This window comes from Misgurnus anguillicaudatus, unplaced genomic scaffold (genome assembly GCF_027580225.2).
Source record: "Misgurnus anguillicaudatus unplaced genomic scaffold, ASM2758022v2 HiC_scaffold_27, whole genome shotgun sequence".
Taxonomy (NCBI): domain Eukaryota; kingdom Metazoa; phylum Chordata; class Actinopteri; order Cypriniformes; family Cobitidae; genus Misgurnus; species Misgurnus anguillicaudatus.
In genome coordinates this window covers 1,847,184-1,862,521 of record NW_027395277.1, presented here as the reverse complement: position 1 = coordinate 1,862,521, position 15,338 = coordinate 1,847,184, and the positions used below count along the sequence as shown (strand labels likewise).

The following is a 15,338-nucleotide window of genomic DNA, read 5'->3' as shown; positions in this document are numbered from 1 at the left end:
AGTGTAAGAGACAGACAACCCTGAACTGCAGTTGTAAATCCTACAGTCAGATTAAACATTAAAACAGCCTCGTGTTTATTACTTTACTATACAGATCTAAGAAGTGGGTTTGATAAAATGTATAAAACCTATAAAAGTGGAGTTTTTACTTATCTGGAGCATGCATGAGCCTTTACATTAGAAGTTGGTATTAAAGCGCCCTCTAGCGACGGAAATCTGTATGTGAACAATATTACACTGTATGTATTTGTCACATGCTGTGTAGGCATTTATTTGTTATAAAAATAAATTCCAAAAACACTAATAATACCTTGATTTATACACTGCAAAAAATGATTTTCAAGACAAAAATATCTTAGTATTTTTGTCTTGTTTTCAGTAAAATTCCTAAAAATTCTTAATGCTTTTTCTTGATGAGCAAAAAAAATTTGCTTACCCCATTGGCAGATTTTTTTTTTGCTTGTTTTATGCACAAAATCACCTAAATTTGATACTTTTGGTCTAAAAACTAGACTTATTTTCTTGGGTCGTTTTGCTCAACAAGAAAAAGCATCTTAATTTAACATTTTTTAGATATTTTTACTGAAAACAAAACAAAAATACTAAGAATTTTTTTCTTGAAAATAATTTTTTGCAGTGTAAATGAAGCTTATTTTAAAGCTTTACTTTTCATCTGTTTTGCATCTTATTTTAAATAATAAAAGTCTTTAGGCACCCAGTGGACTCTGGACCAGTGATGAGAAACTTTTTAAATCCAAATTCCAAAAACACTAATAATACCTTGATTTATACACTGCAAAAAATAATTTTTCAAGACAAAAATTTCTTAGTATTTTTGTCTTGTTTTCAGTAAAATATCCAAAAATTCTTAAATTAAGATGCTTTTTCTTGATGAGCAAAACGACCTAAGAAAATAAGTTTAGTTTTTAGACAAAAATATAAAATGTAAGTGATTTTGTGCATAAGACAATCTGCAATTGGGGAAAGCAAATTTTTCTTGAATTTAGTGTTTAAGAAAACTTTTCAAGATTTTTATGCTTTCCCCATTTTTTGCTTGTTTTATGCACAAAATCACTTAAATTTGATATTTTTGGTCTGAAATCTAGACTTATTTTCTTGGGTCATTTTGCTCATCAAGAAAAAGCATCTTAATTTAAGAATTCTAGATATTTTTGAAAACAAGACAAAAATACTAAGAAGTTATTTTCTTGAAAATCATTTTTTGGATTTTTTTTATAGTATTTTTGTCTTGTTTTCAGTAAAAATATCTAAAAATTCTTAAATGAAGATGCTTTTTCTTGATGAGCAAAATGACTCCAGAAAATTAGTCTAGTTTTTAGACCAAAAATATCAAATTTATTTTGTGCAAACAATCAAAAAAAAAAAAAATCTGGTAAGAATTTTTTTCTCGTTTTTTTTTTCTTCAATTAAGTGTTTAAGAAAAATTTTCAAGATTTTTTGCTAAGAATTGTTAGATGAAAACAAGACAAGAATACTTGGAATTTTTTTTCTTGAAAATACTTTTTTGCAGTGTTGGTGTTTTAATATATATATATATTTCTTTTTTTATTGATCAACATATGTAATAAAGTATATAAAGTCAGTGAGATGCTTCAGGTTTAAACTTTATTCTTTTCAGAAAAAGTTAAAAGAAAAAAAAATATATATAGGTAACGAAAACATTCTGAAAAATTTCTACACAACAATTTCACAGAAATTACCTTGTAATGCAGATCCCTGTATTAATGTATTTATATCCTGTTCTTGGTTTATTTTAAATAGGCAGTCTGACCAAAAAAGGGAAAGGGAAAAGATCCTTTCAAAATCACAAAAGTTGGGCCGACAACTCTCTGCATTTCGGATATGAAATCAAAAACACCACAAAATTGTAATACATCAGTTTGTAAACACATTAAAAGATGTTATTAGCTTGTTTGTGTGATACAGCAGAAAAAAACACCTGAGCTGCCCGTGTCAGTGTATAACCGTGTCAAGTCTACTTATTTAAAAAAAATGAAATTAGGAAAAGTGCATTAAATGAAACTAAAAGGATCAAATAATAATAATAATAGTAATAATAATAGCCAGATTCTAATGATTTGTTGTTGTTTTAAAAGGGACTTTCAGACTACTATAGACCGTTCTTACTTCCTAACCCTGTAAAGAGGCCTGTCCTGTTAAAAACATCAAAGAAAGGCACACAGCTTTGGGACAACATCTTTTCCTACAGTTCAAGTCTATAAAAATGGATACTGCAAATAAGTCCAGACTTAAAACAGCCATCCGAGTCTCGCCGTCATCTGGCTTAGCATCAGATTTCTTTTGCATTAAAACTTTATTCAAATCCATCCGTGATGAAGTAAAGCAGCAGCTCTCGACAGCAGACACAGACAAATACGAAGACGTACAGCTTTAATTTCGTTACTCTGCAGGCCGTTCTGGGTCTAGTCGTGTACAGCTGTGAATCAGCAGGACTTTTGAGAGGCCACGCCCACTTCCTCCCGAATCAATATCTTTCACAGCAGGAGTCACCATATATCAATTCAATTCGGCGGTATGTCTGAACCATAAGTGACGTTTACAGTAATATTTCAGCAAAGTGTGACACCTCAAGTGCAAACCATATATACGCCATCCAAAGTGCCTGAGTCGCTAACGTCGAGTAAATTTCACCCAGCACCATTCCAGTAATATCTTCATTTCCAGTGAACAATAGGAATTCCTCACCCAATGGACCCAATAGTGAAATACATACAGTACAAATCCAAAGTCTCTTAATCCGCCTTTTAGTTTGGACAGCAGCTTTCTGACATTAAATCAACCGGATGTCTTCTTTAAAGATGTGGAGCTCACATTGAGGAGCCCCCAAGACACGACGGTGTGGCCCTTAAAGGTGCCTGTTGTTGGCAATGAGCCGAGTTTGTATGAAGTGCATGAAGTTTTATCCTTTAGGAGTTTTGCTGGACTGTGAGTTCCACATGCCTCTCTTTGAATGATAATAGTGAAAGAAGTTTCTCAGTCTTAACCGCTCCACCTCCAAACCGTTCTGTAGTACTCTGAAATAAAACGAAAAGAGATAGATTAAAGCTGCAATCCACAACTTTATCTGTTAAAAATAAACGAAAATCAGTAAATGCATAAAGAAATGTGTCTGCTTATCAAACCCCGATTCAAAATGGTAACCATACTGATATCTCAGGCTGTGTCCACACGTAAACCGGTATTTTCAAAACCGTACGTTTTTATATGTGGATTGTCTATACGTTCAAACGTTTATAAAAACTCCTGCCAGGTTGACAATTTTTTTTCGTGTAGCCCGAGTTTTTGGCCTGTGACTTGCTGAGGGGAAACTCTACAGTGGCTTCTGATTGGCCACCATGGCTTTACAGTTATGGATACATGGGCATCTGTTTGTTTGGCATGCTATTGACAGCGCTTCATACCGGGGTTTTGCGAGGATTTTATGAACCATACACAAACTTGAATAATGTCTAAAATTATCAAAATTTAAAAAATTATGTTTCTCTATGATCCTACAGGAATGAAAATTATAAGGTTTTTTATCTAAAATGTTTAATGTCTGTTTATATAAGGACTTCAAAGGTTTAATAACAGTTTCTCCGGCTTGACCCCAACATGTCAAACAGTAGGACATATGAGAAAAAATTGTAGCATGCATAAGAGCCTTAATTTGTCTAAAATTTGCCATATTGTGTTTAATAGTCCTCACCACTTTCTTTACATGTTTTTTAAAATTGAGATTCGAGTCCAGTATAATACCAAGATAATTGAACTCATTTACTATTTCTATCTTTTCATTGGATTAACTCAATAAAATTGTGGGCAGGATTTCCATCCAATATGAATGTGTACCCCTAACTCATAAAAAACTGCTTCACACAACAAAAATATATTGAGTTAGTCCAACTCAATTTAAAGTAAATGGCAATACTCAATTAGTTGCCTCAACTCAATTTAGTGTAGTCTGAATAACTCAATTTAGCATAGTTTGAGTAACACAATGTGGTGTAGTCTGAATAACTCAATTCTTTTATTTTATATAAAACGTTTTTATATCATACTAATTAGCATAAGCACATGTTAGCATGCTAATAATAATAACATATGATACTTTGGATGAGCATGTGAGAAGAGACTGATCTCCAAACAGGCATTAACACAGTTAGTGCTCATTGAGAGATATACGTCACATCCACAACCTAACCACAAGCGACACTCTTCTGCACGATGGTAACCAAACAATTTGAAAAAATATAACACAAACGCTTCTAAATCAATAAGATAAACGGACATTAAACACTATTAAGTCTTTCTCTTTACCTAAAAATGCATAAAATAACACTAAATTAACAAAATTACTCTCCAAAAGCAGTTGCATGCAAAGCATGCTGGGAAATTCTTTTTCCAGAACCCAAACTCAAACTAATTGTGTTAACGCAATTAAAAAGAAATCAATAAATTATAGTACATATTCTTTTTGTGTTAGACTAATTAAATATATATACTTTTTGCTCTTAATGAGGTATTTTTAATTCATTAAACACAATTTTAATGTGTCATCTCTAAGAAGGGCTTGAATCATTTTTTTGAGTGCATTGATAGATATGTCAACATCGGGAGATTTAACATTTGTCCTTTTGTTTTACTGATGTTTAAGCTAAGACATGACTGTTCCAGCCAATCCTTTCAATAGCAACTTTTAACTTCTCAGCTGCTAATTCTACTGTTTTGGCATGTGTAAAAATAACGGTGTCATCAGCATACATTTGTACTTGTATCCCTTCACACTGTTGCGGGAGATCATTGATATACAGACTAAATAGTAAGGGACCAAGTACCGATCCTTGGGGTACACCCATTGTATAATGCAAATTACAGGACTTAGGTGTGACCTTGTACCAAAAAAATCCCATGGGTATATTTGTAGAAAAAGCCAAAATACATTACATGGGTCAAAATTATCGATTATTTTTCATTTATGCAGATTTTTTTAGGATATTATGTAAAGATCACATTTAATGAAGATATTTTGTGAATTTCCTATCGTAAATATATCAAAATTTTATTTTTGTAAGCGGTGCAGCAAAATCGCAAACAAACTTAGCCAGAAACTCATCAAGAAACTTTACTCTTTGGGGATTTCCCATTCAGTTTAGGTTTTTATGTAAAAGCTTACAATTTTCCTGTTCAGTCCAAAACGTCATTACAGCAGTAAGCCAGTAGCGAGCACTAAAACAAAATGTGGTCCAGGGTCATAGATGTCAATATTTGGTGGTTTAAATATCCATGCAAAGTCTCTGTTAAATTTGTTAAGCTTTTTTTTATTCTTTTTCAAAGGTAAGTAAGTGCACATTTCAGAATTGTCACACCCATAACGGAGAAATGTCATGTCCAGAAGGTTTTTTCTTCCTCAATTTTATGCAATTTTATGTTTCAAACAGAGATGCAAAAGTTACTGATTTACTTTATTCTTACCTGTTGTGTGTTGCCTAAAAATCTAATGTATTGTCCAGTTGAAAAGTTTGTATATGCAGACATTGGATAATAACACATTTTAGTGTTGCAATGGCAATACAACAACATTGTGAAGCCGTGTTTTCTTATCATACTGCCAAAAACTCCAGCATGCATACTCATGTTTAACCCTTGTGTACCTGTCCAGCAGTTCCCAGTCTTCTCCGCCCCAACGGTCTTTAAACTCCTCTGTATTCATTCCACCAATCTTATCAAAATCTGACTTATAAATACCAAACAGCCCGAATCCGTTCACCTCCCAGTATCCTACAGTCATAGAGAGATGGATTTCATTAGTACAATGTCATAGTTTAGGCATATTAAGGTACTTCTTAATTTTCCTTTACATTGTTTTTTATATTACACATCAATTAAAAAAGTTTTTAATAAATAATTTTATGTAATATTATTTTATATTTTATATAAAATATTATTATATTATTAAATTGATTTTAAATATCATAAATAAAATGTAGGCTAATTAACTCTTTCCCTGCCATTAACAAGTTATTTCGTCAATTAAGGGAAATCATTTCCCTGGCAATGACGCTGTCCTGACCTGTTTTTACGGTAATATGTAATTCCATTATTATCCACTAGATGGCCAATTTATAAAAAAATGAAATTTACTCAAATACATTTTTCAACATTTAAAACTCTGTGTATGTTTTGATAACCGTTCTGAATCTGATCTCTAATAAAATTCCTTTAGAAAAATTATTTTAGCTTTTGCACAAAAAAATGGTTTATTTTGCACTTAAATATACACTTGTATATATGAAGAGTTTCGTTGCAAAACGAGATAAATCCATTTTTTTACATTTTTGTCAAAACATGTTTATTATTATGTTATCATTTTGTTTTATTGTGCTACTTAGCTGTATTTTTTAAGTTATGAAGGTTTAAATCAATACAAACCATCTGCAGTTGCATTGAAATTAATTGGAATGCACAACCAAAAAAAAAAGATTTCTGAACAATTTAAAAAACGGTGGTTATCTCGTTTTGCAACGAAACTCTTCATATACTCTCATTTTATTGATTGATTGATTGACTTCATATCTAATGACTGTAATGCTTTATAAAACATACTATAAGATGCATTACATGCATACCTTTAGATTGCATTATTTATAGAGGCTTTAAGATAAGTGTTTTAGGATAAGTAGTGTAATGCAGTGATTTAAAGCTCATATGGTCTTGATAAAGTGTATGTGAAGTATCTTTGTATACTCAAAGAAGTTTAATCAGTATTGTTTTATTTATTTGTGGTATAACTCTATCTCACTTGTCTCTTAGCTTTTCAAAAGTAATTTGTTACTTCATTTGTGTTTATCGTGTCTTTGTAAATTTGTATATTTGTTGCTGATTTCTTGGCCAGGTCACTCTTGTAAAAGTTTTTTTTAACCTTGTGTGTGTGTGTATTACCATCAGGCTCATATGGTGAACTTCCACAGCCCAGTCTCATGACTATAGGAGCAAAAGCCAGTTTCCCCTCGACACAGTGTTTCCTGACGCTCTCCAGAATGTTCAAAGGAAAATGAATGTGCAGGTCACACAAAAACACTATACTGTGACGGTCCTGTAAGTAAAATTACACACCACACACATGTAAGCGTACAAAATAACTGTGGAGCTTTTCCAAATCTCAGCCCATTGGCTAGCAAGGTCATGGGTTCGATTCCCAGAAAATGCACATACTAATTTTAAGTCAATAATGTAAAGCTTCTGTCCCCCAACTTGTACAGCATAGCAACACAAGGTTTAATTCATACTGAGAAAAATACACTTAAGCAAATAAAAGGATCTTCCCAATGCATAAAGTTAATATAAATATTACTGATCCAAAGCATTATGCTTATCTAACGTAAGAATCACCTGAGGATCCTTATAAACAGATTAAACCTCATCTTTCCTACAGGGTTTCTTCTCTGATAATCAGCCTTATTGTGTTGAGGTTTAAAGTTAAATCCTTGCATGGAAAACTGGGTCATTCGTGCTGTAACATCGTATGGGAATCGCTGTAATGATAAATGTCTCTGTACTAAAACCATTTGTCAAACTCATAATTACAAATTACAGAAGAGCACAATACAGTCAGTTTAAACAGCGACTATCTGCGCTGGTATATAGAGCTGTGAGCGTAGAAATGAAGTCATTTTTAGTGCAAACAATACTTATTTTGTAAATGAGTTTTATTATTGAATGCATCCATTATGCACCTGGTTTTTGCTATTACATTATTCTGTGCATCTCATTTGCATAATCCATTTAGTTAGCACTAAAACAATGCTGATGTGGGCATAAAAACAAAATCATCAGGCAATCGTTCTTACTGAATATCTTTTTATAAAAAATTCATATTTGTTTGATTTCCAGAAAGTTATGTCTAAAGAGTTTTATCTAAAGTTTAGCATTTTGCAGCCATTTATATAAAAAGTGAGTAACAGTGGGTCGAAGTAAGACATCAGTATAGGGGTCAATAACAAAACATGCTCATAAAAACATATTTTAAAAAAAATCAATGTGTTTAAAAAGTGTTGATTGTTGAACAACATGAATTTTAATTATTTTCTTCACAATATCTTTGAAATCCTCATTTTAAGAAATGTCAGGTGGTACAACCATTTTGCATTTGCCAGATAAGTTTTAATGCGCTCCTGTATCATGCTGATAGCATGAATTAAAAAAACTAAAACTATAAGATAAATTATTAGGTAATTACAATGATTTATCTTGAAAATTGTATTTCTTAAGGGCATTATAGCAGTCGGCCCTTTCTTTGGACTTTCTGGTTGCACCACCTGACATCTGCAATGAATTTACATTTAACAGACTTCTACTTGGATGCTGGTATAAGCTTTGGCTGCAATATCAAATTCATAAATATACTTTTCAAACACAAAGTGTGTTTGATAAAATAGCATTTTTCTAGTTTTACATTGGTTGTACCACCTGACACAGAAGTTGTACCAGCTTACCCATTACATTTAAGTAGCTATTTGTCATTTCAGTATTTGAGAGAAATTTACAAACTTTTCATTTAGCCATAAAGAGTGATATCATATTTACTTTTTATACTTGTTAACTTCTTAAAAAGAGGCCCATAATTGCGGTTGTAATTTTTTTATAATTTAAACACCATTTTATCACTTGCCTCAAACTGATCATTTGTACGGACAATGCCCCACATGCCATTTTACAAGTTTGAGATACCAAAAAAAATAGTAGGCTATTTACTATTAAAAATACTGAAAATGTATTTAAACTAAATAGGTTTTATAGAATAAAGTGGCACATGTCATAAATGTATCAGTTATTTTTATAGTACATAATACCTCCGGACACAAAAATATGCATGTTGTCATTGACCCATATGAATTATCTGGGAAATGCATTACTAAAGTTAAACGCATTACTTTGGCATTCTTAGTACTATCAATCTATCAGTTGAGGTATAATACATCAAATAAATCTATAAAACACACAAGACTGTCGGCATAACTAGCACAAGTGTTTTTGTACCTCTATGGTGTCCACACCGATCTGTAACCCTGCAGAACGTTCAAAGTTTCCCTCTCTTTTTAGATACTCGTATCTGTTGCAAAAAAAAAAAAAAAACTGGAATTTTACTCAAGCCATCTTCAAGACAATCCAAAGATGAAGATTATACATTTCCAAATCTTAACTTAAAGAAAAAGAAACAAATTCAACACCAGCAATGTCCTTTTATATTTATATAGTATATACATAGAAATTACAGTAGCCTATTACTGGCAGCTGTTTGCCAGTAACTTACTGTAGATTTCAATGTATGTTATTTACAGGCAATAAATGAACATTAAACATGAACAAGTCTTTGTCTTTACAGAATAAAATAAGTTTTCTTCTGTAAAGATGGAGACTTGTAAATGTTCATGTAACTTTGAACAAACTGTTGTAAATATAGCATACATTTAAATCTACAGTAAGTTACTGGCAAACAGCTGCATATTTACAGCATTTTTTAACAGTGTGTACAATAAGGTTGCATTTGTTAAAATTAGTAAATGCGTATGCAAACATGAACTAACAATGAGCAATATAATTTTTTCATCATTTAATACACTGTAAAAAATACTTTGCTGCCTTAAAATTTTTTATTGAATCAACTCAGATTTACAAGTTATGTCAACACAGATGAGTTGTCACAACTATAAAATATAGTTGAAAAAAGTCAACTTAATTTTATAAGTTATAACAACTCACCTTTAGTTATAACAACTCATCTCTAGTCAAGATAAATAATAGTAAGTTGAAATCCGAGTTGATTCAACAAAAAAATTTAAGGCAGCAAAGTATTTGTTACAGTGTAATCTTTGTTAATGTTAGTTCATGTCGATACAATTGTGCATTAACTTATGTTAACAGTTAACTTGATATTATAAATGTTTTATTAAAACACAAAACTAATTAAACTATGGTTAATAAATGCTGTAGATGTATTGTTCATTGTTAGTTCATGCACTATATGCAGCATGAAGTTAAAACAACTTGGTTCTGCAAGTCAATTCAACCTACTATTTTAAGTTAAGGCTTGTGAAAAGTTGACATAACTTATAAAATAGAGTAACATAAAAATACATGTTGATTTAACAAAAAATGCTGCATATTATTTAAAGTGTGTTAGCGGATGCGTTAAGTAAAGTTTACAAATATAACCTTAAGCCTGGAGATTATTATTTTTTTGTCATGCAAAGCATAGTTTATTTGACTCGACATCTCCTGGACTACATACTACTTTCTCTTGTACACGGATGGACGACCTACATGTACAAAGTACACATGTTTACAAAAATGTACGAGGACCATGTATGAACGAAGGTGTGTACCGTGGAACTGAGCTTTCTCTAAGTGCCTGTTCCACATCCATGTCTTCACTCTGGAAATCCACAATGATGATGTTGAAATTTTTGTCCTTGGTCTCATGGTGTAGTAGCTCCATGTCTGCAATGAACTGCTGAACCCATCTGGCTTGGTTCTTAACTACACCAAACATACGGACAAATAAGTCAATAAGTCAGGTAGCAAGAAATTACCCCAAAATATGCCCGTTTTTACTTATCAGCCCTATATGACATCATTACTATTGAAGCGGAAAATTAAAAAGGTTATTTCATAAATCACCACATATTCACCCACCTGGCACTACAAAATGTACCATGACGTCTTTTTTCCACTGTAGCATCACTGGCTGGCAAAGCAGGGGTTTGGCATACACTGTACCCCACTGTGGAGTGCCGTGAGCCCCTTGGGTGGGCGTATGAGAGGGCGTAGGTGGGCTGGCGACCGGGGCGGAAGGGGATGATGCAGTCGCTCCTTCCACGTTCTCCAGACTGTCTTTCACCCGCCCGCGGTGCATCAGCATGTAGATGTACTCGGAAAGACGGACCACTTTACGACCTCTCTCCATCAGCTCCAGCTCAATGAGGTAACGGTTTCCGCGAGCGGAGTCACGTCGCTTTTCTACGTTTATGATCCGGAGGAGAGTGTAGATCCTGCGAAAACCGAGAATAAAAAACGTGACTGGTCGGCAGAGCGAGAATCGAGTAATAAAAAATACTTTGAGGAAAAATAAACTACAGATGAACGTACAACAAAGCTAATAGTGAAAATAAACATTGTGTGAATACCGATATTTGGACGGTATATTGCGATATATTTCGCAGCTGACTTAAGCGCTCGACTCGTTCAATACACAGCAACAATCGAACAAGAAAACGTGCGCTCCTCACCCTCCATTGCGTTCGTTAAGTTTCTCCATGTATTGCGCTAAAACGTCCACTACTTCATTTTCGGGTAACTGCAGGTTTCCCGACACGTTGCACCGTAGATCATTCCAATCCGAGCGCAGGGTCTCAAAGTCCATGCTGTTGACGGAAAACGTCCTTTGCCAATTAATGGCCTCCTCCGCCCACCCCGGGCGTGGCTCTACATCCTCGTAGCTGTACTCTGACAGGCCTCCCTCCTCGTCCCGTTCCTGATCCGTCTCTGGATGCTGCTGCTGGGATTCCGTGATCTCGGACGTGTGCAAGTAGGAAGTGACGCGAAGAGGCTCGGTCGGAAGAACGTTCGAGGAGGAATTACTGGGTGGTGGGGTTGGGGTAGGAGGTGCTTGAGGGGTTGTAATGATCCTTGAAGGATGATTTCGTTTCTCCAGGACACCTCGAATCTTTTTATCGAATCGACTCGGCACAGAGTTTTCTGCTGGTCTGCTGATGTTGGTGCCTACTGGAGGAACTTTGTTTTCCCGAGCAAATATCTGGGATGCACGCAGAGCTCCTTTGCTGAGTTTTGGTTTGGCACTGAGGTTCACCAGCTTTGTAGTTTTGCCATTCTGGTACAAGAAGACTCCGGGGAAGACCTCTTTGGGTTGGCGTGAAATGGGACTTTGCTTCTCCTTAGCCGGACGAGGTCTGGTAATATAGATCTTATTGTCCTCCTTCTTACGTTCCTTGTTTGTGTGGCTGTTCGTACCTTGGGAACGAATAGTATGGGCGGGATTGCCAAGGATTTGTTTAGCACGGCTATTGAGGGCTACCAAAGAGGATTTTTGTGGAAACAACAAAGCCGAGCGGCTTATTTTGGGTGAACGGTCTTGTGAGTCCTGATGGTCTCTTTGAATCCAGGTGAGGGAGCGACCTCGTACCGCATTTTCAATTTTTGTCGACCCTGTCTTAGCTTGCTGGTCAAGAGCTTCTTCATCTAAATTATTTGGTTGAGCATCGCCCACCTGACTATCTTTCGTGTAAAAGCGTCTTTGCTCTCTCCTCACAGCTCGACTGTGCAAATCTACGTCGTCTTTTTCTGGCATTGTGGGAACTGACTTGTGGGAGGGACTTAAGGTGTGACTTGATTGGCTGGGAGGGGAAATCTTCTTTGGGGACTGGGTGCCAACAACTTGTGCTTCATCATCTGGCTCCGCCCCTTCTTCTTCTTCAAGAAAATCTACAAAATACCACACACACATAAAATTCATACAAAATTCATAAAAAATGTGAGGTCTGACTAGTATTTTGAACAATAACAGATAGATCTGAGTGAGTGGTATACACCCACCTAAAGGATTATTAGGAACACCTATTCAATTTCTCATTAGTGCAATGGTGTGGGGGATGTTTTCTTGGCACACTTTAGGCCCTTTAGTGCCAAGTGGCCATCGTTTTAATGCCACGGCTTACCCGAGCATTGTTTTTGACGATGTCCATCCCTTTATGACCACCATGTACCCATCCTCTGATGGCTTCTTCCAGCAGGATAATGCACCATGTCACAAAGCTCAAATAATTTCAAATTGGTTTCTTGAACATGACAATGAGTTCACTGTACTAAAATGGCCCCCACAGTCACCAGATGTCAACCCAATAGAGCATCTTTGGGATGTGGTGGAACGGGAGCTTCGTGCCCTGGATGTGCATCCCACAAATCTCCATTAACTGCAAGATGTTATCCTATCAATATGGACCAACATTTCTAAAGAATGCTTTCAGCACCTTGTTGAATCAATGCTACGTAGAATTAAGGCAGTCTGAAGGCGAAAGGGTGTCAAACACAGTATTAGTATGGTGTTCCTAATAATCCTTTAGGTGAGTATGTAAATTTTTTCAGATCAGTTGTATTCGATTTTCAACTTTGTGATTGGCTTGATTGCCCTTTCACGTCACTCTCGATGCAAGTACATCTTTAAGTTTGTTTAATTTGTGTGTGTGTGTGTGTTATTTATTTATTAGGGGTCAAGCCCCCAGAATGGGCTATTGTATCTGTTAGTTTTCTTTTTCTTTTTCTTCCTCCGCCATTGCGGTCTATGGCAGCCTATAGAACCGTACGTAGGAAAGTTATGAAATTTTGCACACTGATAGAGGACTGTCCAAAACGTCTCCACAGCAAATTTGAAGTCTGTATCTCTAACCCGCTAGCGCCACCAACAGTCCAAATTTGCACTTATGTATTTGCTTATAACTTCTGACCCCTAAGTCCTAAACACTAAATTCTTGTTTCCTCTGATTCCTTGGCTCAAGACGATTCGATTGAACCATATGACGTAATTTTCCGTCATGAAAAATTTTCTGCCATTTTGATTTATTCATAAAACCTACTTTTGCGAACTTGTCCTAGAGCTTTTGCCCAATTGCCACGAAAAACGGTATGTAGCATCTACAGACCCTCACGGCAAAAAGTTATGGAATTCATTTCAATTCGTCAATCCGTTTCCGTAAACCGCGTCAACGAATTTTATGTAGACCGCAAAAAAACGGATTTGAGGATGTATCTTCGGCAAACTTAGGCCTATTGACACGACACTTGGTACTTCTGATGCCAGTGAGGAACTCAGGGTGCTTGCACAGTTTCGTCGCAGCGCCACCTAGTGGCCAGAGAAAGGTTTTATACACCTATAACTTTGGCTTCGATTGACGTATTTTCACGGGACTTGTTTCTTTGGAGTTCTGAATAGTTGCCGAGTCCAACGATACCAAACATGCCAGAATCCGCCTTACGGTTAGCCCTGCGCAGCAAAATAGCGCTTAAGTAACACGCGTGAATATCTCCGCGAACGTTTTTCCGATCGACTCGAAAACACCATAAGAAGAAACTAACCTTACCTTCTGAACAAAAAGTTCTATTGGCGTTATATTCAAATTTTAATCAGAAATGGTCGAAAATTGCAAAAAAACGAAAAATTACCTTCAAATTTTGTGTTTTTTACACTTAAATGGTTGTAACTTTGTAAAGAAAATATATTTTTTCACCAGATTTGATACGCTGATGCATGAGCACATTCTGAGGCTACACAAAAAAATGTTATGCTTTCACCACTAGATGGCCTTATAATTGAACAAAACCTTTGATAACAAGCCAGCCCTATGGTCATACAACTGTTTCTTCACTAAACTAAAGTGTATAGACATAAAACTAGCTAGATGTAACACAATCATGACCTGATGTTGCATGCACAATTTTGTCATTGCGCCACCTACTGGTTTTGAGATAGAATATGGTATTTTTGCCTAAAACTACTGCAACAACACATCTAAAACCATGAGTCATCATGGATTATTCTTTTCATGGCTTTGACTATGATCACTGGTGGTTGCCAATTCACTCCCTAGCAACCATTGAGAATACCTTATTAACTGTTTTTGCAAAAGCTATATCTCTGCATCAGAACATTGTAGAGACACGGGGAGGGGCTCTTTTTACTAATTAAACTTGTTATAACATGATGTGACCCATGTTTTGCCACTGCAAACACCACTCACATGTCCTTCAGTGCTCTAATGTTCCATGATTGTCAATAACAGAAGGACGATTGCAGTACACAAAAACTTTTTTGTTTTTCATCTAAAATTATTAGGTCTACCTAGGTTCTTCAATCTGCTTATCCAATCTCAATTTTACATCCTTTTGTGCCCTTTTTGGCTTGACCCCGGTATTGCTGCTTGCAGCTATATTTTATTTTGATGTTGTACCATTACTCTGGGTGTAAATAGCCCTCATCCCCATGAAAATAAACACAATTTAATTTCTGGCTCCAACCCAAAGCCATTATCTCCTGATGAATACGTCTGTGATGTTTCAATAAAGTATCTCGTGAGTGAACAGTGCACTAATGAAGTGTTATTTCTCCTCTGGATCACTGATCACAAACACACACACCATCCGGATTGGGGAAGAAGAAAGGCCTGTCGTCCTCTTCCTCATCCATCTTCATGTATTTATAGAAGCCAAACCTGTCAAAGAAAGAGAGAGAGAGAGACAGAGAGAGA

At 35.3% G+C, this 15,338-nt stretch overlaps 1 protein-coding gene across 2 annotated transcripts in view; it reads right to left on the bottom strand.

The window, feature by feature from the left end:
- Positions 1 to 1,609: 1,609 nt before the first annotated feature.
- Positions 1,610 to 15,338, bottom strand: part of LOC141362454 (N-acetyl-beta-glucosaminyl-glycoprotein 4-beta-N-acetylgalactosaminyltransferase 1-like) — a 177,925-nt gene continuing 164,196 nt past the window's right edge. For both annotated transcript variants that reach the window (XM_073864546.1, XM_073864545.1), the window contains exons 13-20: positions 15,229 to 15,302; positions 11,310 to 12,522; positions 10,717 to 11,072; positions 10,407 to 10,560; positions 9,061 to 9,133; positions 6,964 to 7,117; positions 5,676 to 5,802; positions 1,610 to 3,056 (exon numbers count right to left, since the gene is read on the bottom strand). In XM_073864546.1, the coding sequence (XP_073720647.1) occupies positions 2,942 to 3,056; positions 5,676 to 5,802; positions 6,964 to 7,117; positions 9,061 to 9,133; positions 10,407 to 10,560; positions 10,717 to 11,072; positions 11,310 to 12,522; positions 15,229 to 15,302 (2,266 nt within the window). In that variant the 3' untranslated portion in view covers positions 1,610 to 2,941. The remainder of the gene's footprint in view (positions 3,057 to 5,675; positions 5,803 to 6,963; positions 7,118 to 9,060; positions 9,134 to 10,406; positions 10,561 to 10,716; positions 11,073 to 11,309; positions 12,523 to 15,228; positions 15,303 to 15,338) is intronic.